We start from the raw sequence: 27,545 nt of genomic DNA on the forward strand, positions 1-27,545 counted from the left end.
CACACCAAAAAGAGTGAGTCTGGCAGTCGAGGCAGCTGACAGCCACAATACAGGCAGAATTTCAGCACATTGCTTCCTCCTCCCAGACCCTGCCAACACAGCTCGGGCTGATCCACACAAATTCCACATTTCCACTCAAGCCCCATATAGCTCTGCTAATACCCATCAGCCAGCAGACAAAATCTTTTATTTCCCCGTAAGCCTACAACAATAAAAGAAAAAGATGCATTTGCACCAGCTTTGGGAATAGAGGAGAGACACCGGAGGCCCTCAGGATTATCTTGGCAGAGAATGAATTTTGTTGGCACGTGTATGGTTCATCAGGCATTGATTAAGAGTCACAGGATTTGGAGACTGGGATCAATCAGAGCACCTCAGACTGGAAAGAAAGAAAACTACCTTCCAGGGCCAGAGGGGAAGCCAGGAGCAGCAGCTGTCCAGCTTTTAGTGGAACATTTCAGAAAAGTGGCAGATTTTTCTCCCATTCTTCCTCCCCCCTTCCCCGTTTCCCCATCCTCTGCCATGTGACCTGCAGCTCTTTCCACAGAGGCAGACATGCTTCCCTGACCCTGGGCCTCAGACTTGGCCTTGAGACTCGATGTGGCCAGTGAAACGCTAGCAGAGTAGCCAAAGCAGGGGCTGGGAATGTGCGAGGGGGTAAATACTCCCACTCCCCTTGTTTGCTTCTTTCTCCAGAGCAAGAAGCCAGCCCAGTGAGCCCCCCACCTGAGGAGGGCGAGAAACTCAAGCTGCAGAGTGAGACAGCCTCCAGCCACCCCCAGATTCAGGAGAGTCGGTGCTGCCATGTGAAGCCATGAGTTGGGCTGGGTTGGGTTTTTTTTTGTTTAATTAATTAACTTATGGCAGCACGCTTCATGCTGTGTGTGGGCTTTCTCTAGCTGTGGTGAGCGAGGGCTATTCTCTAGCTGCGGTGCACAGGCTTCTCATTGCCATGACTTCTCTTGTCTAGGTGCACGGACTTCAGTAGTTGTGTCTCGCAGGCTTAGTTGCCCCACAGCATTTGGGATCTTAGTTCCTGAACCAGGGATTGAACTGATGTCGCCTGCATTGCAAGGCAGATTCTTAACCACTGGACCATCAGGGTAGTTCCTAGGCTGGCTTGTTATGCATTGCTATTGAGCCAACAGCTGACCAATACAGACACTTCAAATCACACTTCGAGGGGTGGCCTCTGAGGTCTCACTATCATTCTTACAAGGAACTCGCTGACTGCTGCCAATTGGGAAAGCTCAACTTGACAAGGGTGTTGCCTTATCAATATCATTGTCACTGGACAGTGACATTTCTGCTCTGCTGGCTTTGTGCCTGTCTACCAGGCCGTGGGTGAGCTTGGCCAATGAAACAATCCAAAACAAGTCAGTCCTGGATGCAGCGGCCTGTTGGCTAGTTTGTGACAGCTCTTGAGTCTCCTCTGCATCTCCCTCCCTCCTTGGAATGCTGGGGGAGACACCACTTATGGAGAAGATCAGTCCTGGCACTCAGAGTGTCCACACAACTGAGGACCTTCACAGAGTGAGTGATGGCCATGCCAGAGGCAGGTCGTTTTGGAAAAGACTAAGCCCCCACTGCAGCCCAGCAGCCCTGATGACCCTACCCTCCTGGCCCTTCTGGTTCCCATCACAAGTGCCCTGTCCTGATGCTTGTACCCCCAGGTTCAGAGAAGCATCACTCAACATCACCAAAAGGTAGAAGCAATTCAAGGGTTCATTGATGGATGAATGGATAAACAAAACGTGGTCCATCCATTCAATGGAATATTATTCAATCATAAAAGGAAGAAAATCCCAACAGGCTGCAATGTGAATGAACCTTAAGGACCTTAAGCTCAGTGAAATCATCAACTCACAGAAAGATAAGTACTGCATGATTCTACTTAGATGAGGTCCCCAGAAGAGTCAAATTCACACAGACAGGAAGAAGAATGGTGGTTTCCAGAGGCTAGGGGGGTGGGAATGGGGGTCTATTGTGTAATGGACACAGAGTTCTAATTTGGGATGATGACAAAGTTCTGGCGACGGTTGGTGGTGCCGGCTGCACAGCAGTGTGAATGTGCCCAATGCCACTGACTGTACACTTAAAAATGGAAACTGGGGAGTTGTAAATATCTTACTACAACTTTAAAAAAATGACCTGTCCTGTATACCAGCTCCTTGATGCCCAGCTCCCACCTGGCTGTCAGACAGCAAGGTCATCTGGGAAGTGGAACCGTCACATGGTGGGCATGGGGAAGGCATCGCCTGCTGCCAACCTGTCCTCTTTGGTTCCCTTCGGTTTCCACAGGAATCTCCAGCACCCTCGCTGTTTTAACTCAAATGAAGTGACTACTCACGGGGACCACCAGGCGCAGGGGCGGGCCAGTAGGAAGATAGAGGGGTGGAGAGAGTCCTCCAGATGCTCCCCAGAGCCCACAGAGGCAGCAGCACCCCATGGCGACAAATCAGCACGGGGCATGCTTATCACACACTCCACATACTTATTGCACACTCTCAGTGGGAGGGAGGGCTCTTTGTGGCTGGTGTCTGGCTGAAAGCTGGAACTTGAGCAGGTGGGGTCCCAGTTGCGGATCCTCCTCCAGGTTGCTGAGCATGTCAGGGCTCGTCCTTCATGACATCATTCCCATGTTGTCACAGTGTTCTCCTCTTGCTTTAAATGAACAACCTTTGCTTGACCCTGCGGCCCAAGAACTTTCCTCTAAAATTCCGCCAGGCTACGGAGGGCAGATGAGAATGCAGGCTGTAAATCAGCAGCCCTCATGACATTTCGATCCATTAATCCATCAAAAGAAGATTTGCTACCTCTTAGCTCCAGAGAGAGACCAGAAATCCTCTCCCACGATTGCCCGGAGGCTCAGGCACCACAATACTGCTACTCTGCACTTCTGCAGGAATTCGCTGGATGTCCGTGCTCTTCACTGTGCCTGTCACTTGCAGTTGTACCAACATCCCCAACCCAGCGGAAGGAGTTTGCTACCAGGTGCCTTTGCTTGTCCCCAGATTGTTCGTGAGGGAAGAAGCTAATCCTGAAATGTTGAGGAGAACATAAGCCACCCCCATACCTATAGGATTCAGACAACCTTCCAGACTGGGAGTTCTTTGAGAGCTGGAGCCACCTCTGTCTTCCAGCAGTGAGCCCTAGGGCCTGGCAAAGGATGGGTGGGTGGCTGGATGATTGGTGGGTAGATGATGGATGGGTGGATGAGTGGGTGGGTGGATAGATGGGTGGATAGATGACTGGGAGGATAGATGGCTGGGTGGATGGATGAATAGATGAATAAATGAATCTCTAGCCAAGGAGCAGATGTTCTTGCTCAGAATCTATCTCAGTAGCCTTGTAATTTCCCTCATTTGTAAAGTGGGGTGAGGGTAGTTCTTTTTCTATCCATTCCATAAGGTTGTTGTGAGAAAAAAAAATGGATGATATATTTTAAAATCCTTGGGCTACCCCTATAGAATTATACAAATGAGAAGAAGCATTGTTCAAAAGAAAATCTTTTCTACAGCCTAGTAAATGCTTATAGGAGAACTCGGTGGTACAATCCATGACTTAATGAATCCTCTTGAGGGAAACAGCACTGAGTGGGAGGCAGGATTCAGAACAGCAGACACTTGGTCAACAAGCCATCTCACTTTAGACAGGGCTGCACACTACATATATTATCACACCTGTACCTCCTACAAGACCGTGAACTTACGGAGGGCAGGTACTTGTGTCTTAGACCTATAATCCCCCACATCAGTAAAAATGAGTAACTAATACGCACTCAAATACCTACTGCAGTAATAACCAAATCATATCATGAAAAAAGATATTTCTTCACAAAAAGAAAATAATGCACAAATACCAGCATGAAACACCTGTGCGAACCGTGTCCTGGTGTGACTGAATTTAGAGACAGACATTTGAAGTGGGTTTAATCTATTTTAAGTGAAAGTGCAAGTTGCTCAGTCATGTCCGACTCTCCGACCCCATGGACTATACAGTCCATGGAATTCTCCAGGCCAGAATACTGGAGTGGGTACCCTTTCCCCTTCTCCAGGGGATCTTTCCAGCTCAGGGATTGAACCCACATCTCCTACATTGCAGGAGGATTCTTTACCAGCTGAGCCACAACGGAAGTCCAAGAATACTAGAATGGGTAGCCTATCCCTTTTCCAGCGGATCTTCCTAACCCAGGAATTGAACTGGCGTCTCCTGCATTGCAGGCAGATTCTTCACCAACTGAGCTATCAGGGAAGCCCATTTAAACCTTATATTAAAAACCTATTTAAACCTTGTATTAAAGATGGACATGGGGCTTGTGTGATCACAAGGAGGGGAGATAATGTGAGACAGTCTACACAAAGAGCCTGATGCTGATGTATAAAAACATTCATAGTGGCTTATTAAGGTCTCTGTAACTTGGGGGTCACTTGGTCTCTGTGGTCCTGGACCCCCTGTCTTCTTTCCCTATCTCAGAAGAAATCCCCTTCCCTCCCCTTTGGGTGGGGCAGGAAGTGGTGAGGGCGGTCCAGGTCAGAGAGGGACAGGAGCATCTGGTCACACAGGAGGGGCTGAAATCTCTGTGCCAACGACCCTGTCTCCTCTTCCTCCCCACTCCAGCTGTTGTCCAGCTGGACCCCAACCGCCAAGGCTGGAGGGCCAAGTGTTCACCTTTCCTGGGTGTACATGAGGATGCAGAACCATCACTGGACTTGTCTGGGGCTCTGGACCAAGGCAGTCAAGCTAGACTGGGAAAGAAAGGGGGTGTGACTGTCACAGGCTTGTCCTCAGAGCACCCCAATGTGCTGGCAGCTGCCTGCTGCAGGGCTCACTGGGGGACAGGACTGGGGGAACACAGTGGCAGTTTTTATGCATGACAGCTCTGTGAAAAGGGCATAGCATTTACTTTAGCAAACTTGGGACTGGGGATTGGTGAACTGACCAAAGTTGGTAAATATCAAAGGTTAAGCAGCAGGCCCCCCATTATCCACACCGTCTCTGAGTTGCAGACATCAGACTTCCTAAAGGACAGGAGCTGGGGGTCAGCAGGGACTCAGACGCATTAGAATTCCTAATATCACCATCCCACAGTTGGGGATGAAATGAAACAGCTCTATTTTAACCACATAATGTCCCCGGGAGCTGGACCCCAAATGATCTCTAATTATTACAGATATCTCTTATTTCTGGGCTGGTTTCCAAGGCTACTATTGTGGCTGTTCAGTCATGGCTGGGGGCCTGGAGTGATGGTCAGAGAATCAGACACCGGAGAAGTGGGATTCTGCAGGAGGCCCACTGTGGGTTCAGGAACCACTCTGTGCTCTTGAAGACACGGGGAAGGAGGCATTCGCTGGGCTCAAGACATTTAACCCCCAGCTGAGCTAGAAACGCTAGAGCTCACGGGGCTTGGTGACTGACTGAGTCACCGGCCCGAGGGTCCCAAGGGACTTCTGGCTCTCCTACTGCTTTTCCCCGAGAGATTGTCACAGGAGCCTTCTCCCAGCCCTGACCCAGGACTCACACAGAAGTGGAGGGGACTTGCCTTTGGTTGTCATAAGTCTGGGGACACTCTAGCACTGAGTAGGTAGGGACCAGAGATGGCAAATGTCCCTCACTGCACACACAGCACCATTGAGGTTGTTGTTGTTCTGTCGCTAAGTTGTATCCAACTCTTTGTGACCCTATGGACTGCAGCACGCCAGGCTTCCCTGTCCTTCACTATCTCCCAGAGTTTGCTCAAACTCACATCCATTGAGTCGGTGATGCCATCCAACCATCTCATCCTCTGTCACCCCCCTTCTCCTCCTGCCCTTAATCTGTCCCAGCATCAGGGTCTTTTCCAATGAGTCAGCTCTTTGCATCAGGTGGCCAAAGTACTGGAGCTTCGGTTTCAGCATCACTCCTTCCAATGAATATTCAGGGTTGATTTCCTTTAGGATTGACAGGTTTGATCACAGCACCATTGCAATGGTTAAATTTTATGTGTCAGCTTTGCTGGGCCATGGTGCCCAGTTGTCTGGTCAAACACCATCTGCTGCTGCTGCTGCTAAGTCGCTTCAGTCGTGTCCGACTCTGTGCGACCCCATAGACGGCAGCCCACCAGGCTCCCCCGTCCCTGGGATTCTCCAGGCAAGAACACTGGAGTGGGTTGCCATTTCCTTCTCCAGTGCGTGAAAGTGAAAAGTGAAAGTGAAGTCGCTCAGTTGTGTCCCACTCTTAGCGACCCCATGGACTGCAGCCCTCCAGGCTCCTCCGTCCATGGGATTTCCCAGGCAAGAGTACTGGAGTGGGTTGCCATTGCCTTCTCTGAAACACCATCTAGATGTTGCTATAAAGGTACTTTTCAGATGATATTAACATTTAACTCAGTAGATTTTGAGTAAAGTAGTTATAGATGACCCTTCCTAGTGTGGGTGAGCCTCCTCAAATCAGTTGAAGACCTTAAGAGAACAAATTGAGGTTCCCAGAAGAGGAAGGAAGTTTGCCTCCACACTGCCTTGGGCTCCAGACTTCTACATCAACTCCTGCTGGAATGTCCAGCGCCTTGCAGACTTGAGATGGGCCAGCCCCACAATCTCAGGAGGCAATCCCTTAAAATAATCTTTCCCCTCTCTCCTCCTCACACACCCCTACACCCCCTCTCTGTATCTATATCCTACTGGTTCTCTTTCTCTGGAGGACCCTGACTAGTACAACCATCCTGCCCCAAACAGGGTCCCCCAGAAAGTCACTGAGTGGCCTGGCCCAGTCCCATGTGGACCGCCTGTTCCCTGCCTCTATAATAGAGGGACAAGATGGAAGGCTACTCTGTACTAAAGTTCTGGGATTCAATATTAAAAGTGAACCCCAGGGGGGCAGCCTGTAGGGAAGTGCCTGATGTGTAAAGGAGACAGCAGGTCCAGGTCACGAAATGAAGCTGAGTCCCCTCGAAGCTGGCCCTCAAGTTTGCCCACCAGCCCCCAAAGGCCAGCAGCCCCTTTGCAAATGGCTCCAGCCCATACCCTTCCTCCCACACATGTGGAGGCTCGGATCTCTAGTCAATTGTCAAACTGGATTGTTGGAGACAACAAAATCTCTTCAGTGTGAAGGTCCCATGGTGGATTTCTGGCCTGTATTTTCTAGTCAAATAGTCCTGGAGGTTGTGTTTGTTCTGAAACCTCAGGGCATGACCTTGCTGGGAAGGGCAGTTGTGGATGGAGCAGGGCAGAGCCAAGGAAGGAGGGTTAGAGCCAAGGAACAGAGGTGTCTGTGACCTGGGTCCCGAGCCCCCTTGGGATTGCTTAACAGACTGGCCAGAGTGCTTAGAAAGCCTGGATCTCCTGGATGCCTCCAACCAAAGCAGCTGTGGTCCAGTGGAGGCACTGGATTCTTGGCTCACAGGACCTGGGTTCTGGCCACCAATTTGCTGTGTGACCACGGACAAGCCACTTGCCCCCTCAGTCTCAGCTTCCCCATCTGGAACGTAGGCCTGTGGTCTCTGGGTGTTGGTGGCCCCTAGTTGCCTCATGATGCTGGCCTCCGGGGCTCTGGGCAGCTGCCCTGCAGCACAACCTGCATCCTCAAATTCCACCCATGTCCGCCCCACACCAGCCTCGCTGGTCTCAGCCATAAACAGACAGTCCACTTCACTGAAACAAAAACCTCAGCATGGACAAGAAAGCCCAAGGTACCAAAGTGAGACAATGACTCCAGAGCAAACCTGAGATGCCTTGGCAAAAACAAAGGCGATGAGAAACCCAGGAATGACGAAAGTCTGTGCCAGGAAGTTCTGGTCCAGGTGTGGAGCCCCTGAATTGAGCCTTGAGGAGAATAGACAGAGCCCAAGCCATACACAGAGGGCAACAGGGATGAGAGGGGCTCAGGGCAGGGACTTCTCCCCGGAAAGGAAGGAATAAGAAATCAGGATGCAGGAGAAAATGCAGTGCCTGTAAGAAAGGTCTGGTCCAATAAATGCAGATGAAAACAAGGAGTGATTCTGAACCTCCAGTGGGGTGACAGAGCCCAGGTGAGCAGTCCTGCGAGGGATTCAGAGCCTCAGAAATTCAAAGACAAGGAGCCAGGCTCTGCCCCACTGCACATTCACGTGCACGCTTTTCCAAATGCAGAGCATCGCTCTGGGGCCAAAGCCTGAGACGTCAGACGGTTACTGCCTTGCAACGGAATGAAAGACCACCAGCCAGGGCAGTGAAAACTGGAGCAGGGCTTGGAATCAAGGGTGTCCCAGGAAGACAGGCCAGCACTCCCCTTCTCACCAGGACAGAGAAGCTGTGGAAGCCCGCAACTGAGACAGCTCCAAGCACAGAATCCAAAGTCAGAAAGTGAGTGGGGGAACCTCACGGAAGTGGGGAGGGGGCCAGGTGCCGCCAGTGAGGAAGCCTCGCCCAGCACAGCAGATAAGCTCTAAAGCAGATAAATCAAGAAACGGCATTATGAGTGTATTATTTAGGCTTGTGGAGACGACCGCCATATAATTAAAAATGAAACAGTTAAAACTGCTTGCCTTCAGGTCTGAGAAAGGAGGAACGGGAAGAGGGTTCTATATAAACCTCTCTGAACTGAGTTTTTTTTTTTTTTTTTTTTAAATTTGATTTTTCAAAAGAGTGCATGAGTGATAAAAGAAGAAAAGAAAATGAGGAAGCCTGACCTTCAAGACCAGTTTTGCATGGTTGAGGTCCTTTCAGCTGCTGCTGAGTCTGTGTGTGACTCAGTGCTGGGAGTCCCTCCCAACATATTCTCCCAACCATGATTTCCTGCAGGCAGATCTTTTATTAATAGTTGCAGCACGCAGGATCCAGTTCCCTGACCAGGGATCGAACCTGGGCCCCCTGCACTGGGAGCACAGTCTTAACCACTGGGCCACCAAGGAAGTCCCACCTTGGCCATTTTAAATGGAGAATTATTGGGAGTTCTCTAGCAGTCCAGTAGTTAGAACTCGGCATTTTCACTGGTCTGGATTCAATCCCTGGTTGGGGAACTAGGGGATTGCTGAAAAAGATGTGGCAAGTCGTGCAGTGTGGCCAAAATAAATAAATAGATAGATAGATAAAATAGAAGAAGTCTGTAGAGAGGGATGGGGCAGGCAGACTGCAGGAAATAAAAGACAAATCAACTGTGTGGAAGTAGTTTCTAAGCCCTAAAATCTAGGAAGGCAGCAGGAATTCATATTATTGTTAACAGCATCTCAAAAAGCACTGTCAGCATTGTTGCCTGTGTTCTCCGGTGACAGGGGATTCTCAGGGGTGGGGTCCAGGCCCTGTCTCTATCCTCCCCTGCCGAATTCCACCATCAACTGATGATGCTACCAAGCCTGGCTGGACCAAGAGAATGAGCACGCGGCTAAGTTAGGACCAGGCAGGGTTCAAACTCCAGCTCCACTCCCCGGAGGCTCCAGCCTGGCCACGTCTTTGAGGTTTCCCATCCACCCTCCCATGGAGCCCCACCAAAGAGACAGATCCATTTCTATTCCCAACAACAACACAGAAAGGTGAGGTTGGCTCATCCAGCTGTGGGGCCCTGAAGCTTCTCTCACCTCATCTGCGGATGATCCAGAAGGTGGGGGAGGGGCAAGTCCCTGCCGAGCTCTCGTGAGAGGACCCTGCCCCACCCATGCATATATGAGCACCATCCACAGACAGTAAATGAACCTGGTCCCATAGGGGTGACACACTCAGGGTGGGAGGCCGGAGTGCTAGTGATATTTTTAGTTGTTACTTTTCATTGCAGTAAAATTCACATAACATAAAATTGACCATGTTAACGATTTAAAGCGTACAGTTCAGTGGCATTAAGTACATTCACATCACCACCATCCATCTCCAGACCTTCATCTTCCCATGCTGAAACTCTGTCCCCATTAAACACTGACTCCCCACTGCCCCTTCCCCAGCCCCAGGCATCCACTATTCTACTGTGTCTCTAGGAATGTGGCTACCCTAGGAACCTCATACAAGGAGAATCATAGGGTTATTTGTCTCTTGGGTCTGGCTTATTTCATTTAGCATAATGCCTTTAAGGTTCATCTACATTGTAGCATATGTTACAATTTCCTTCACTTTTAAGACTGAATAATAGTCTGTTGTGTGGACGCACCATATTTTGTTTATCCATTCATCCACTAAGGGACACTTGGGCTGCTTCTACCTTTTGGCTTTTCTGAATAATGCTGCCATGAACATGGGTGTGCACATATCAGACTGTGCTTAGTTTGGGGGACTTTGGCTGTTCTCATAAGGGTCCTTTCTCTTTCAGAATTCAAAGTACTTGTTTAAAAATCAGCATAGTGAACATGCTGGAGCTCTTTCTCAGCCCTGGTAAATGCTAAGAATGTCTTACCTAATCTGCTCAGCAGGGCATTTCTATGCTTACCCTCATTTTTTCTTTAATATTTATTTATTTATTTGGCTGCACGAGGTTTTAGTTGCAGCACACAGGGTCTTGGATTTTCATTTCGGGAAGTGGGATCTTTTGTTGCGGCATTCAAACTCTTAGTTCCTGCATGTAGGATCTAGTTCCCTGGCCAGGAATCAAACCTGGTCCTGCTGCATTCAGAGTGCAGAGTCACAGCCACTGAACCACCAGGGTTCACCAGCCACAGAACCATACATACCCCCATTCTACATCTGAGGAAACTGAGGCACAGAGAAGCTAAGAAACTCATCCAAGATCACATATGAAGTAACCACTGGGGAAGGCTTGGATCAGGACAGTCTGATGAGTCCACGTCCTGAAGCATTCTACTCAACGCTTTCAGTGTCCCCATGAAAAACAGAGAGGTCAGCATAATTGTTGTTCTGCAGAAAAACTTAAGTCACAGACAACTTAAGTAGCTCTGAAGGCCACACAGCCTTACCTCTGATTCTGCTTCTGCGTCTTGGAAATCCATGGTACCATTATTTCTGACATCCCCCCTACCCTTGCCTCTTGAGACACAGCATTTCTAGGACTTTACTTTTCTTTTGAATCCAGCCTCAGTCAGCCATCCCACAGCTCAGGAGAGGCATCATGACATCAGAATCCACAAGAGGCAAGCCATTTGCTGAAACCTGAATGAATCAGACAAGAGAAAGGTTAAGCGGCCGGGGGAGCTAAAAGCCCCTAAAAGTTTAAAGAGGTTCTGCCAAATGGGTGATTGGCTCCCGCTGAGATTAGTTTTAATCAATTATTAAGCAACAGTTTAATATTTTAAGAGTTTGCTCAATCACAGAGAAACGAAAACATTTCATGACTTTCTTCTCCTGTACCTTCCAAAATTTAAAAAAAAAAAAAAAAGCAAAACAAGTGTAGACACAGTGGCATGGATTAAAAAAAAAAGATTTCTGTTGAAATAATTGCATTTTTTAAAAACTTTTTATCCCCCACAAAGCTCCACCCAACATGAGCCCAGGTGGTGCTGAGTTCTGATTGCCTGACATTCCAGCATGTTATGTTCAAGGGAAATCTGTCCTAAAGTGCCCTGGCTCGCTGACAGTGGAGGGGCAGCCCCTTTTCTCAAGGTCTCCAGGTGGGCCACGTGGGAGAGACTAGCATCAGGTCCTTAAGCTTTGTCTGTCTTCTGCATATCTGAGTTACCCCACCCCTCCTTGCTCCCCAAGCCCTGCCTTTCCAGCCAATAATCCAGGAACTGGGAAGAAAATGATAGAAAGCAACAGGGGTAGAGAAGAATTAAAGCACATTACCAGCTATATGATCAACCCTGGAGTAGTATTTATTCTGTGGTCAATCCCCTTGGAAATCTTTGATATAAGGTGGCTTTTTGAATATGAATCCCCTTTGATATGATAGCTTTTCCCAGTCATGCATCTATTCATAAACCCATCCACCATCCATGAACACATACCCTCATCCATCTACCGATCCACACATTCATCCATCCACCCATCCATCTATCCATCCACCTATCCATGCATCCATCCACTCATCCTCCACCCATCCATCCACACACCTATCCATCTATCTCTGTATCCACCTCTCCAACCATCCACCTATCTATGCACCCATCCATCTTTCTATCCACCCATCCATCAAACCAGTCAATCCTAAAGGAAATCAACCCTGAATATTCATTGGAAGGACTGATGCTAAAGCTGAAGTTCCAATACCGTGGCCACCTGATGCAAAGAGCCAACTCATTAGAAAAGACCTGGATGCTGGGAAAGATTGAAGACAGGAGGAGAAGGGAACGACAGAGGACAAGATGGTTGGATGGCATCACCGACTCGATGGACATGAGTTTGAGCAAACTCCAGGAGATGGTGAAGGATGGGGAAGCTTGGTGTGCTACAGTCCATGGGGTTGCAAAGAGTCGGACATGACTGAGTGACTGAACAACAATAACAATCCATCTAACCACTCATTTATCCATTCATCCACCCATCCAACCATCTACCACTCAGTCACCTGCCATTCATCCAGCCATCCACCTATTCATCCAGCCAGCCAGCCAGCCTTCTACTATTCATCAATCCATCCATCCGTCTACCCATTCATCAGGGTGCTAAGTGCTAAACTAACATCTCCTCAAAGTAAGCTGGGCACGAGGGAGAGAGTGGTTCATCCTCAGGGCAGGGAGGCCTCACAGGGAAGGGCCTCTGTGCTCAGTCCAAGTAAACCAGATGAGGTGAGGAGCTGCCAGTCCAGGGAGAGAGACCAACACTGAGACATGGGCCCCAAACCTATTTGGTTCAACTTAGCCAGCTCCAGCATATTCTGCCCCTTCAATATCCAGTCTCCTGCCCTGTTGAATAAGGACATCAACCATTCTCTAGGGGCCTGCAGAGTGGGGGTTACTTTGAAGTGGTCTGCGTGCGGGGCTGCTGCTGCTGCTGATGCTAAGTCGCTTCAGTGGTGTCCAACTCTGTGCGACCCCATAGACGGCAGCCCACCAGGCTCCCTGGTCCCTGGGATTCTCCAGGCAAGAACACTGGAATGGGCTGCCATTTCCTTCTCCAATGCATGAAAGTGAAAAGTGTAAGTGAAGTCGCTCAGTCATGTCCTGTCCGAGCGGGGCAGACCCCAGCATTTCCTGCCGGCCCCTGTGTCCCATGCGAAGCTCATGGTGGGAGGAGGTGGTCAAGATTGGAACCTGTTTCAGCAGATTATTCAGATCCATTCGCTGTATCTAGATCATGCTGTGTCCTAATTAATGCAGACCTTCAAGGTTGCACTGCATTTGCAAAGTTTTCTGAAATGGGCCAGCGCTTTAAACTACTTCCGCCTCCCCACCTGGAATTTTCTCTTCCTCCCTGAGGCTGCCCCCAGAAGCCCCCCAGCTTCTGCTCACAGAGGAGAGTCCGTCTGTACAACTGGAACATGAGAACTTGCTTTTGACTTTTCTGAACTTCGAGCCTCACTAAACAGGGGTGTCAGATAACTGATTTGCCCCCATAAAATTCATAAGTGACTAACCCAGCCAAGAATTCCCAAGCTGCTCCTGGCCGGACGTTCTGTCCTTACTGGTGTGGGTTATTTTCAGCAGACGTCACCGAAGAGGGGGTGGATCGCAGTCAGGAGCCATGGCTGCAGGGTTGCTGGGCCCTGCCAAGGCCGAGCCTTGCCTACAGTCTTTGGGTTCGATAACAGGGTTTGCTTTAACTCTTCAGACAGGGGATCTGTATATCCTAAAGACAGTATGTAAAATATTTATTAAGAAGAGTATCTATTTTTAACTAGGGGTGATTTCAGTTCTATTATTCATGCAGTCTCGGAGGGCAGGCCTCATGCTTGGCAGCTTGCCGGAGCTGGGGGACCAGGCAGAGGCGAATCTGGAATCAGAGGAGGGAGGTCTGGGGGAGGGCAATGGGGGAATTCCAGGGGGTGGAGGTGGGGGCAGCTGATGTCGCATGTGTGATTTCAGTCAAACCTCCACGTTTAGGGAACTTCACAGGAGCTGGTGAAAGCTCTGGCCCTGTTTTAAACCCAAAGCCATCTGCATTCACAGCCAACTCTTTCGAGGCTCCCTCTTACAGGGTTTTGGCCCTGTAGGAATCGAGGAATGTGCCCCCTAAGTGTGCAGGGCCAGGTAAACATCCCTGTTAGAAACAGGTGCCTGGTTTCCCGGCAGCCCCATGCCGATGAGTCTCGAAAAACAAGCGGCAGCCTGCCAGAACCCAGACCAGGATGTGCTTGGCAATTCATGGGGCTGGTGAGTGTGCCAGGGTGGTGATCCATCGCAGGCTGAGCTTTGCTCACCCTCCATTCCCCCAGATCTCCCCAGAGCTGCTGAGCACCTGGAGCAGGGGTGACACGCAGGGGCTCGGGGTGGATCACCGAGCAGGAATCCTGAGTCCACCAGGACCAAGTCTTGACCCTGGGCCAGTCCTTTGTCATTCAGAGCCTCAGTGCTCTCATCTGTGAATGGGGAACCCAAGAACATTCCCCCCCAGAGGTGTTCTAGTCGCAGAAGGCGCTCCCAGCTGTGCTACCCCAGCACCACTGCAGACGGTCAGTGTCTGGTAGTGGACACACAGTCCCTGGGGGCGCAGGGCTCTCACTGGGATGTCGAGACCTCCATTCCGTGGGTGAGGAAGTGATGACAGAGGAAGAGAAATGGAGACAGATGCCAGGCCTTGTGCCCGACACAGGTTATTTCAGTTGAGCCTATGCGCTTTGCATTATTGATGCCACTTCCAGGTGAGAAACTGGTCCCCAACCCTTCCGTCCTTCCTCACACACATGGGGACCCAGTGTCAGAGAAGAGTCCCCAAATGGGGTGACGCTCAGGCCATCACCTGCTCAGCTGTCCAGCGTGCAGACCCAGAGCCTCACTTGTCTCATTCCCAGAGGTGGGCCCAGAGTGGGGTGCCCTTGAGAAGCACAGGCTGTGACAGACACCCCGAATCCCTGCTGCAGCCTGACTTTGCCCAGTGGAATCAGAGGGGAGAATGAGAGCCAGACAGGGGAAGGCACAATGCCTGGGGTTTAAAGAACATCAGGGGCGAACACAGAGGGACAGAGGAAGGCAGGAACCGGGACAACTAGGTCAGTGCCAGAGGGCCCCGTGTAAAACCCAATTACCACTCCTGCTATGAAGGGACCGCTGGGAAGGTCACTAGGTCAGAGCAGTTCTGGCCTCGGCTCACTCAGCTTACCTTGGCCTGCATCCCGACACAGATCCCTGGACAGGTCACCGCAGCCACCCAGGGCCCCAACTCCTCAGCAGAGAGTGGGGGACGGAGGGAGGAAGACACAGAATCCCAACCTACTGCTTCCCTGGAGGGTTGGTGGGGAGACACCTGCCCCCTCCTGGGGACCTCCTCAGCAGCCCTGCATCCTGCTCTGCCCCGCTCTGCCCCTTGCCCTCTTCTGCTCTTGCTCCTGTGGAGCTCTCAGCTCTAGTAAACCCACAGATGCCAGGACGTCACCCAGCTCAGGCTGGCCTCGCTCTCCAGCCTGCATCCTGGGATGGTCCCCCGCACCCTAGTGACCTCCTCACCTTCCCCTTCCCGTGTCCCACCTTCTTCTCCCTTTCAGCTTTGCAGCCCCGAATCTTCCCACCCCGGTTCCAGGCTCCCTAGCCCCAGGAAATATCCAGGGAACTGGCATAGATTCAGGGTCACTCGGTCACATCCAGCGAGCCTTGACAACTGTCCACGAGTGTGAATTATTTCTCATGGGCATCTAGGGTTTTTTTTTAAGTGTTATTAAGCATAAAATTAATAAATTAAGATGTGCCATCACCATTTTTAAAGAAAAGAAGACAGAAGCCTGGGTTGGGTGGGGGTGGAAGCCCTCAACGGTCAGATAAAAACTGAGAAGTAGTCTAGGTACTCTCTGAGCCCTCTCTGACCCAAGTCTGTTGGGTTCGATTAATTCAGTTTGGTTCTGGGCCCCCAGTCATCCCGCCCCCACTTCTAACTGTGGCCAGCACCCCAGTCCCGACCCCCACCACTCTGGAACAGCAGGACTCCCTCCTGGGGAGCTCTGCCACCAGCCACTGCTCAGTCTCACCTTTGACCTGAGGTCAGATTCCCGCCCCCACACACCCCTGCCAGCAGGGTCCCGGTACCTCCTCACATTAGAGTGGGAGATGGAGAGACCCCCTGGGCAGCTATCTGGGCCTCACCCCAAAACGCCTGCATGGGACAATCCAGGGCTGCACGCATGTCAACCCCCACAAGAGCTGGTGACTCTAGGCTCAGCTCCCAGGCGTGGAGTGCATCACTGTCTCTATTCTACACCCCGGAGACTATGGTTTATCAAGTTGGTGGGGCCTGCACAGACAGTGCACAGGAACGAGGACTTGTACCCACTTTGGCCTGGTGCCGAAGCCCATACCCAGAGCCACCAGAGTGCGCTGCCCGCCCCAACCCCCAGCTCTGGGTTCTGAGCCATATGCCCATCTCTAGGCTCCACGTGCAGCTCGGTGGGGAAGGAGGGCCCCAGAGAGCAGCACCCAGGGACATCACCCTCTGGCCTGCCTCACCGTGCTTACTATGCTCCCTCCTGGGGCTGGCCGGCCCCACATCCCTCCCATGCCATCTTGAGTGGGGGCACATTGCCTACGCCCATCCCCCATTCCGTTCGCAGCCTGGAGAATAAGAGGTACCTGACCCAGAAACGGAGCACATGAGAGGCTTCTCTCCCGCCCCTGCACTCCCTGGCGAGGGCTGTCTTGCAGCGTGCCAGGGCGCTCTGGGGTGGACACACCAGGCGAAACTTCCTAATGGCCAAGTTATTGCCTTTATTTATGTCCCTCCATGGAGAGGCTCGAGGCTTCCCAGCAGCAAAACACTTTAACAACAGTAAGAGAAGCCTGGATCCCAACCATAGGAACCCTAGAGCCTGCAGCTGGCACTCAGCTCTGTCCTGGAGGGTGGGCTGGGGAGGACAGTCGGCTCCTTCGTGGAGGGAGGGGTGCAAGTGGGTGGCTGGGGCCGAGGGCTCGCCAACGGTGAAGAGGAGGTGCAGCCTGACTTTCTGGGTTGCTGTGTGCTACCCTTGACCTTGATGGATGGTACTATGACAGCGTATTGAGAATCTGTTATGTCCAGACACTGTGCCAGGGGCTTCATTCATTTCCTCTCCTGCCATCTTCCCAACAATCTCATGTCTTGTTATCACCATATTTCAGATGTGCTTACTGGTGTTCAGATAGGTAAACTTGAGCAAGGACCACAGATGGTCATCACTGTGTGAGTGCATGCTAAGTCACTTCCAGCATGTCTGATTCTTTGCACCTCCTGGACTGTAGCCTGCCAGGCTCCTCTGTCCATGGGACTCTCCAGGCAAGAATATTGGAGTGGGTTGCCATGCCCTCCTCCAAGGGGTCTTCCCAACCCAGGGATTGAACCCATATCTCTTATGTCTCCTGCACTGGCTGGTAGGTTATTTACCACTAGTGTCACCTGGGAAGCAGTAGGATCCAAACCCAGGCTTCTGGGGTGGGCTGGGATGTGTAGGCAAAGCTATGTTACTAACTGTTCAGCTACACCCTTCAGAGGTAGGAAAGTTCCTTCAGTGATCTTTCCAACACACACACAACCACACTACCTCTTTCTCCAGTGACCCTCATCTGTGTCTGAAACCCAGGCCCCCTCCACTCCTCCCAACTGCCTTGCCCACATCCCGTGATAAGTTGGTTTGTAACAGCTGAAACAGCATCCTCCACTGGGCAGGATGCTGGTTGCAAAGAGCAAAGTTTAATTCAACCGGGGTCAAGTTAAACAGAAAAGGTATTTTGGGGACAGGTATGTTTCCTTAAAGGAAAACAGAAGCCAGGAGAATGAAGCATGGGCAGGTCCAGGGAAGCTGGGCTGACCCCTTGGTCAGCTCGTCCATCAGGACACGGGACTAGGAGGCCGTTAGGTCACACCACAGTCAAAACATTCTGGTGTGCCAGTCGCTACAGGTGACAGGTGTCCTTTCTTTTTACATCCAAGGGATTTCCCCCACAGGTCATCAAGGCCTCCTGTTACCTCCAGTCGCTGTGCCAGGGGGACAAGAAAGGGGGTTGTGGGGGTTCTGCAATGCCCTGGGCTGAAGCCATGCTCAGGCTCAGTTCATTGACGGCAGGAGGCCTCCAACCCCAGGGGTCAGTGTGGTGTCCCCCTGTAGAAGGAGATGGAAACACTTGGACAACAGGCCAGCAACGGTCACCAGAGTCATTTGTTAGCACTGGGGTTCCCTGGGAAGCGAGGAGCCCTTCAGTTCTTATCAGGAAACTGAAGAAGCCCTGGGGGCTGGTCCCTGGCCTTACTAGGCTAACCAGACAAGCCCTGGGGAGGGCAGAGCCTGGCATCTCCACCAAGCCCAGGTGGTTCTGCTGACCCCAAAGAGCTGAGCAGGCCCCTGGGACAGAGGGCACAGAGGCAGAAACCCCTTCCTGCTGAGCCCCCTCGTCCAAGCCATGGAGAACCATCCGGACTTCCCATGTGGCAGACTGGGCAACCTCCAAGGTTTAACTGAAGCTGAGGAGGCCACCAGGGGCAGAGGGCACTCCCCCATGCCTTGGTGACAGGCCCTCATGTGGAGGGGACTGGAGCCTGCCCCCCGGTGGCCCTGCTGCTGCCTGGCTCCTGGTCTCTGTCTCCCCTCGGGAGACCTCGTCACCCTTCACGGCTGCCTTCCCAGCACTGGAAGGCGTCACGCTCAGTCACAGCTGGCTGGTGATGATCCACATGCCGTCCCAGCCCCCTCCCCGTGGGACCCCCGCAATGCTGCCCTTCCTGTGGTTACAGTGACCAATCTTCTCCATTGTATCCATCCCAGCCCACCTCTTCCAGAGAGCCTTCCAGGAGACCTGGGAATAGGCCACAGAGGAGCTGGAGGCTTGGGGTTGGGGGGTGGGGACGCTGGGTCCCTGGGCGAGCATCTGAGCTTCTTCGTGTGGCTTCAGTTCTTGCATTTGTAGTGAGGGGTGGGGACCATATGATCCACCCATTGCCACTTCTGGGTATATATATAAAATCAGTGAAGGCAGGGTCCAGGAGACTTATCTGTACACCCACCTTTATAGCAGCACCAGCTCAATCACCAAATGGTGAAAGCAACCCACCTGTCCATCGTCAGGTGAGTGGATAAACCAAATGCAGTCCATTCATGCAATGGAATAGTACTCAGCCTTGAAAAGGAAGGACGTTCTGACACCTGCTACAACATGGAAGGACTTTGAGGAGATTATGCTCAGTGAAATAAGTCAGTGGCAACAGGACAAGTATGTATGATTTCACTTACATGAGGTCCTTAAAGGAGTCAAATTCAGGAAGACAGAGAATGGAATGATGGGTACCCGGGCCTGCAGGGAGGAGGGATAGAGAGTAGAGTTTCAGGGGGGCAGAGTTTCAGTTTGGAAAGACGAAAGATGCCTGGAGAGGGTTGCACAACGTGAAGGTACTTGCGACCACTGAAATGTATGCTTTAAAATGGTTACAATGGTAAATGTTTAAGTTATATATGTATTACAATTTACAACATTTTAAAATTTAAATTTAAGAATTTAAAAGGTGGAGAGAGAGAGCTGTTGTGCAGGGGCCCAACTTGACATGTGACTCAGAGGCCCACTTTCCTTCCTTTTCTGTGTCTTGGCAGGAGCCCCCTACTCCTTCCTTAGCTCAGCCCTTCCTTCACTCCCTTATGGTATTACTAGTACCTGAGCATCTTGAGGGAGAGAAAGACAAAAAACAATCATAATCAGTATTTACTAAGTTTTAATGAGTTATTTCTGCAGACTAGCACCATTCTAAGAGCTTCATGGGGTTGTCCAATTTAACTCTTGATACAGCCCAGAGAGGTGAAGTCACCTGTTCGAGGTCACACAGCAGCTGAGCAGAGGAGCACGTTGCTCAAGCCATCTCTATCTTCCCACCATCCAGTAGTGTCTAGAGTGTGCTCCAAGTCAGCGCTCACGGACTGCCTGGGAAACAGGCAAAGAAAACAGCATGCCCGAGAGCTTGGGTCCTGTTCCCGGGCTGTAGCCAGGCCAAGCTGCTCCATTACCAAATGTGTGCTTTCTAACGCATGGCGGGCCTGCCAGAAAGGAACTGTCTGTTCTTTTTCTATCTGTGTGGCGGACGCCAGCCACGCTTTTCTCTCTGGATGCAGCCCCTGGCCCCAGCACATCTTCCTTCCCTGGCGGACCCTCAGCTGCCCAGCTATATGGCCTGTGGATCTCATCACACCATCATCCAAGCTCACAGGTTCATTGAAAACCACATTTCCCTTGTCCTATTTCCCCAGGAATGTAGAAAGGCACCCCAAGCGATGCAAAGGCCCCACGGGGTCTAGAGATCCTGGTCAGCGCTGGCTCCTGCCCTCTTCTTAGGAAACCTTCATATCTCAGACATCTAGACCCCTGCTCTAGTCCCCGTGGTACCCGTGGCTATTGCCCAGGGAAACAGACCCCTCCAGGAGTCTTCAGGACAAGTCTTGTGTGGGCATTTGGGACACTGAGGATTCACTGTAAGCCCACCACAATTGAACACAGACCTGCGCACTGAAGTGAGCGGTGACAAGTCATGTCCTGAACACATGATGTGTATATGTGGGTGGGGAGACCCACATGTGCGAGAAAGGAGGGCACCAACGCATCTGCCACTGTGGTGCACCCCGAGCACACTGTAAATGCTATGGCAGCAAATCAGTTTTACAAAGCAATGTGTCCTCTCTCTCCAGCTGGCCCCAGGAGGCTTAACTTAATCACTCTGGAACAATGTCAGAAGATGGCCCCGGATGCACAAATCCCTGCCTCCCGAGACACATGAGACAATCAGCGGCCTCTCTGGAAGAGCGGGTCTGAAGTGCTCTCAGACAGAGGCGCCCTCGGGCAGGGTTAGGAGGTTGCCCAAGAGTCTCTTCTGGCCCATCTGTGCTTGCTCCTCCTCCCCAGTTCACTTCTCTCCCCTCCCCCACCAGAACCAGAGCTCTCATGAGCCCCTCCTCCCTCCCTGGAAAGAGCAAAACTGTCCCCCTCACTTCTCAGTGAAGCCCCTCATCAGAAACAAAATCCCAGTCTATAAGCTGTAAGGCAGGGGGCATCACCCAGGTCCTCTCTGGGAGGGAGGGAGGTCCAGACAAAGAAATAAGACTTATGGTGGACTTTCAGACACTTGTGGTTCCCAGCAGGGGTTCTGTGGACTGCGATCCTGTCACTAGGAGCCACCTGGCCCACGGCAACGCAGGGGGTGATGGTGAGCAGTGCTGACCCAGATCTGGGAGGTCCTTCACTCATTCTCAGGAAATCATGGCAATGACTTAATGGGGCAGCGGGGGTGACCAGAGCTCAGACAGCAGAGGTAACTTGCAGGAGGCCACACAGCCCCAAGTTCAGGGTGGGGTGGCAACTCTGGTCTGGAGGGGCCCAGGGTCTCCAGGGAAAGCCTCCCCCATCGCCGCCTCAGCCCTCCTCCAGTGTCTGGGTTCCCGGGAGCTGCCCTTTCCCCAGGGCTGATTATAGAAAGGGAAACAGTACAAGCTTTGGAGAAACAATTTCTATGAATGGTCCAGTCACCCTCCCTCCAGCAGCAACAGCAGCAGCCCTGGCCGGCAGCCAATCAGAGAGGGGCCCACTGCTCCAGCCCTGGGAAAGCCCCCCTCCCTCTCCTGGAGCTAGGGATTCCCCCTTCCCCCCCAGATCTGCTCAGCCCCAACCTGAAGCCTCTCCCTCCCTTGACGTCCTTTTAAAGGGAACACTGCAGATTTAAACCACAAATTAAATTTTTAATGAAACCGCATACAGTAGTGCCCGATGCCATGCAATATTGATGAAATCACAGTGTCCGGCCGGCGGGAGCTTGCCCTGGAAAGCTTTTTAGGATGTTATGCAATATGGAACCAAATTAATTATTTGCAACAAAGGGATCCGTGTCTCTGTAGTGCTGCTGGGGCCCAGCGAGTGTAAAACAGGCGCCTTTCATTACTGCCAGCTATAAATGGCAGTCACGGGAAGGAAGCGGTGACTTTACAGACCCAGATACTATGAGTGTGAGGCCGAGATAAAAGGATGGAGGAGAGGGAGAGGGAGTGTGTGCTTGTGCGAGACAGAGAGTGGGGGGGGGGGTGTTGGAGAGGCCCTGCCAGGGAGCACCAAGGCCTGCCAGCCACACACTGCAGCAAAATGCAGCTCACGTCTTCAAAGCAGGCTCTGAGCTCCTCCACCCAGTGCTCTCGGGCAACCCCTCATTTAAAGGGGCAGCAGGGCTGGGCACATCCAGAGGGAGGTCGGATATGATGCCCCTCACCTGGGATGACAGCTGCCCAGGCAGCGGGGCCTAAGTCTGGCCATCAGAAGGTGGGCTTCCCAGTGACTAGGTCTCGGTCCTGCTCTGATACTCTCCCAGCTGTGCCTGGTTCAGCTCTGATGAGGGGCCCCTTCTGCAGGGCACCCACAGCCTTCCCAGGGCCTGGAGAGCATGTGGCTGGACCAAGCAGCCTGGTCAACCCCTCCAGGCTGGTGGACCTGGGCCTGCAAGAGCCTCCCTGGGTGTCTGGTCACCTATGGTCAGAGAAGACTGCGGGGTGGGCTTGGGGGGTGAGCCCACACCCTGGACAGGAGCTCCCCTCTTGAACCCCCAGACCCTCCACACCAGTCCCAGTGCTGGTCCACCACTGGCCCACTCTGCTCTTAACATGATTTCCGGGGAGGCACAGAACATCCCTCTTTCATAGATGAAGAAACTGATTCCAGAGACTGATTGACTTGTCTTAGGTTTAAGACTAGAGGATCAGCCTGCATCCTGGCTGTCTAAGGGGCGTGTCCGTGATGGTACGGGCAGGCAGCACTGATCTCCCCCCACTTCTGTTTAAAGGCCAGGGGTTCTGAGACAGCTTGTAGGAGCCAGGGAAAGTCCCCCAAACATGACTGTTGGGAATGTCCCCAGACTGATCTGAGGGATAAGGAGACAGGAAGGGGGCAGCAGGGCTGTGTCAGAGGCTTGCAGAGGCGAGGCCAGGCTGCAGGGGCCCCTGAGAAATCACCCAGGGCAGCCAAGGAGGCCAAGAACCAAACACGGCCAGTGTTGGACTTCACATAGAACGGATGCTGCTTCCACGCATGGCATAATTTTAGGTGTTCTCCCTGCCTCCACACTGTTCACAGCTATCATCCCACCTGGTCACCAGGGCAGCCTCCGAAATGGTCTTCCGGTTTGCTCCATTGCCAGCGCTAGATCTATTCTCCACTGAGTGGCCAGAAGAAGCTTTCAAAAATAGTCACCTGCACCCTCCTACACTCTTGGTGGGAATGTAAATTGGTGCAGCTACTATGGAGAACAGTATGAAGGATCCCTTAAAAACTAAAAATAGAGACTTCCTTGACAGTCCAGTGGTTAAGACTCCCCACTTTCATTGCAAGGGGTACAGGTTCGATCCCTGGTTGGGGAACTAAGATTCAGCATGCCACTCAGTGTGGCCAAAGAAAAAAACCTAAAAATAGAATTGCCATATGATCCAGCAATTCCACTCCTGGGCATGTACCTGGAGAAAAATCTAATTTGAGTTAAAAACATGCACCTCAGTGTTCACAGCAGCACTATTTACATCAGCCAAGTCATGGAAGTAACCTAAATGCTTATCAATAGATAAATGGATAAAGAAAATGTGGTATATACATATACAATGAACTATTACTTAGCCATAATAAAGAATGAAATAATGCCATTCACAGCAACATGGACGGACCTAGAGATTATCATACTAAGTGAAATAAGTCAGAGAAAGACAAGATACATGATATATCACTTATATGTGAAATCTAAATAAATGATACAAATGAACTTATTTACAAAACAGAAATTGACTCACAAACACAGAAAACAAACTCATGGATCCCAAAGGGGAAAGGGTGGGGGAGGGCTAAATTAGGAGGTTGGGATTAACAGACACACACTGCTCTACATAAAATAGATAAGCAACAAGGACCTACTGTCCAGCACACAGAACTATATGCAATATTTGTAGCAACATATATGTTGTATATATGTTATATATATAACTGAATCACTTTGCTATACGCTTGAAACACAACACTGTAAATCGACTCTATTTCAATTTTTAAAGAATTGTCACCTGCTCTAAACCATTCTGTGACTCCCCATGCCCCAGAGCAATCTCAGCCCTTTAGTGCATCCAACAAAGAAGGCCCTGCTGCACTCCATGTCCGCCCCTGCCCGCATCCCATGCTCTGCTCTTGCCATCCCCAAACACCTTGCATGCGCTGCCTCTCCTCACCAAGAATACCTCTTTGCCAGGACAACTTTCACTCCTGCTTCAGAGCTCAGCTTAACTGATACTCTTTTGGGAAGGTCCTCCTCGATCCCCTGCCTGGGTGGGGGACCTGCTGGGTGCTCCCCAGATGCACCTGGGTCAGCAGGGCTCTCCCAAAGGCAGAGTCTGAGGCTGGTAGGTGGTTTCTCTGGGAAGTGGGGGGGCAGGAGTGTGGGGAGGAGTGATAGGGTTGGCCACTGCTGTGAGCACCAGGTGCCCAATCCCGGGGGAACTCCTGGGAGGCTTATGAACCACCCAAGACCATCCCCCAGGGGCAGAAAAAGGGTCTTGTCCATTGACTCTTTAGTGAAGTGCAGTGTGGCCTCATTCCCCACTTAACGTGTGTGCATGAGAGTGTGCAGAGCAGGAAGGAGCCCCAGGGCCACAAGGAGGTGAAGGCCTCCTGGCTGCCTGGAGGGACTGGTGGTGGGGAACGGGGAGCTGGCCACAGCCTGTGCAGCCCTGACACCAGGCAGTGGCCGCCATAAGAGTTAAGACCCGAGAGGTGACAGGTATGCTCCCAGCTATACTTCCTCACTCTGCAAGAATCTGTTAGGTCGATCTAGGCACAGGTTCAATCCCTGGTCAAGGAACTAAGATCCGACATCTTGCATGATGCAGCCAAAGCGGGGAAGAAAAAGACACTGCCTTTGCACCCCACTAGAGATGGATGGGGTGACTAGGAGGGGACAGGAAGCATGCCACACAATCCTCCCTGGGAGGTTGCCCCTGCCTTGGAGCCTCAGGGACAGTCATGACTAAGGCCCAGCTTTGACTGGCTCAGGGGACCAGGGGACCCTGCTGGAGTCACTGTCAGCCGATGCAGCTGGTCCTCAGTGGGGGTGGGATGGAAGGGTGAGGCTGGCTCTGACCAGTTCTGCTGCAGCCCTGCCTCCCAGAGCACTGGGCTGTCCCTATGCACAGCAGAAAATGGAACAGGAAATGAAAATCTTCCCAGGAAAGAGGCTTTGCAACCCCAAGACAATCCAACAGGAGGATGCCATTCCTTCATTCTTTTATTTTCTTCCCACTCCATTTCTCCTCTCTGACCCACCCCCACCTCTCTGCCTCTCATACACACACGCATACACACATGTATTTGAGGAGGGCTCTTCTCACAGGAAGAGCCCATCCCCAGGACATGCCCATATGCCGCAGGATCTGAGAGCTTTGGAAACTGACTCTGACTCAGCATCAAGGGGGAAAAAAAAGCGGTGGGCTGGATGGCCTCAACTGAAAAATAGCTCTCTGCTTCCTGCACATAATGTCAGCTGCCCTCCTGGCTTGGAGACCCTCCCTGGACTGGCCCAGTGCTGCCAACAGCACAAGGACATCTCTGTAATAATGATACCACCGCTGATCACGTGCTCACTTCACTGGGTGCCTCTGCTGTGCCATTTAACGTCATCCTCACATCCACCCAGAGTCTCGCAGCTGGTGGCCAAGGCTGTGACCCTGGAACTTGCATGCTGAGCCTCTTTCCCTCCCAGTGTGCCACATCCTGCCTCAGAGGGTGCCCACCGCCTCTCTTTGATATTGCCTTCCCTGGTGGCTCAGATAGTAAAGAATCTGCCCGCAATGCGGGAGACCCAGATTCCATCGCCAGGTTGGGAAGATGCCCTGGAGAAGGAGATGGCAACCCACTCCAGTACGCATGTCTGGAGAATTTCATGGCAGGCTACAGTCCATGGTTTTGCAGAGCCGGACACAACTGAGCAACTAACACTAAGCCACTAATTCATGGTGAGGGGTTGACCAGAAAGACTCAGGTTTGTGCTTTGGCCTAGCCAGACACCACTCTACAGGGCTCTTAATACAGCTGCTGGTAGCAGATGCCAATGTTTTAAGAAAAGTCCATGAAAGTGAAACTTAAAACCAAGAGATCAACTTTAAAAAAAAATTAGCTGGAAAGCTCTTGCATCTCTCTTTCTGGGAGAGTTCCCGGCAGCACACAATAAATACTGGAAGACTGACTGTTCACTGAATGAATAAATGAATGAATGGATGGAAACAGAAGGCCAGGTCTTACATTACTAGAATTAGCTGTGCTGCTTAAGTCAAGACACTAAAGTGTAAGCCTGGTCTGTAAAATGGGGGAAACAAAATCTGACAGCCCCTGTCGGGCCGCTTCACGGTTACCTCCACAATCAATGAGGGAATGAAGGGACCGTTCGTGGTGTGTCCTCTGGTGCACTGGGAGCCCCCAGAGGGTCCTTGGGACCTCTCCAGTCCCTGGCAGCCGGCAGCCTCTGTCCAGCGAGCCTTGTCCATGGTGGCTTAGTCCCCAGAGAAGGAGGCTCAAGAGGCAGGAGCCCATGCCCTCCCCTCCCAGGTGTGAGTGATGGCATCAGGCACATACCTTGTAATAACTGTAATCCCTTGCTGGTACATACCATTTTTATTCTGAAACACTTATATGCCTCAACTCATTTTATATTTCATATGCCCTCTCCTGGCATTTGGCAGATGGTGAAATTGATGTGGAAGGACACAGTGGGCTGCGGCCCCAGCACCCGTCACACCAGCCAGATGCGAATAGCTGGAGGGAGCCAACCAGGGGGATACAAATGGGATTCTCGGGTGGGGCCTCCAGGGCTGCTCCAGACCTGGCTTTCGAATTTACTAGTTCCACTGTCAGGAAGGCAGGGAGGACAGTGCAGGGAGGCACTTTGATGTCTGAGGGCAACATGGCTGGGAGTGCCAGGATCTGTTGCTGGTGGCATTACTCAGAAATCTTAACTAATCTCTCGAGCAGTGGGACCCCGGGTGTGGTGCTCTCCTCCATTCTCTCCCCGGGTGGTCTTTCTACTGGCTGGCTGCTACTCCACTGTCCTGAAGATGCTCTTGGGGCCCTGACCTCCTGCCTGACCTGCAGTCCCTGTTGGTTCAGGACCAGTCTCCTCAAGGGATGATATGGAGAGTCTACTAAGTACTGGGTTTGGGCTTCCCTGGCGACTCAGTGGTAGAGAATTCACCTGACAATGCAGGAGACACCTGTTCAGTTCCTGGGTCAGGAAGATTTCCCTGGAGAAGGAAATGGCAACCCACTCCAGTGTTCTTGCCTGGGAAGATCCACGGACAGAGGAGCCTGGAGGGCTACAGCCCATGGGGTTGCAAAGAGTCAGACACCACTTAGCAACTAAACAATAACAGCTGGTGCCCACTGTTTTCATTTCTTCCTGGCTGTCAAATAGCCCCTGCAACGGGACAGGTCCCAGTGTAAACTCACAGGCTCTCCCTCCCTCCAGATCATCCCTTCTCAGCAGACAGCACCAAAGAGTCAGGAAGCTTCCCAGGTTCCTCTCTCTGCTCGGTCCTCACACCCAAGTCATCCCCAAGTCCTGACGATT

At 51.7% G+C, this 27,545-nt stretch overlaps 1 protein-coding gene across 2 annotated transcripts in view; it reads right to left on the bottom strand.

The window, feature by feature from the left end:
• Nucleotides 1–9,570: 9,570 nt before the first annotated feature.
• The window catches only part of ENDOV (endonuclease V), a 79,694-nt gene continuing 61,719 nt past the window's right edge, over nucleotides 9,571–27,545 (bottom strand). The window contains exon 9 of one of the 2 annotated variants that reach the window (XM_024980225.2): nucleotides 9,571–11,042. In XM_024980225.2, coding sequence (XP_024835993.1) covers nucleotides 11,000–11,042 — 43 coding nt within the window. In that variant the 3' untranslated portion in view covers nucleotides 9,571–10,999. The remainder of the gene's footprint in view (nucleotides 11,043–27,545) is intronic. The other variant, XM_024980222.2, reaches the window with a different exon arrangement.

The sequence above is a fragment of the Bos taurus genome, chromosome 19, assembly GCF_002263795.3.
Source record: "Bos taurus isolate L1 Dominette 01449 registration number 42190680 breed Hereford chromosome 19, ARS-UCD2.0, whole genome shotgun sequence".
In the NCBI taxonomy this organism is placed as follows: Eukaryota; Metazoa; Chordata; class Mammalia; order Artiodactyla; family Bovidae; genus Bos; species Bos taurus.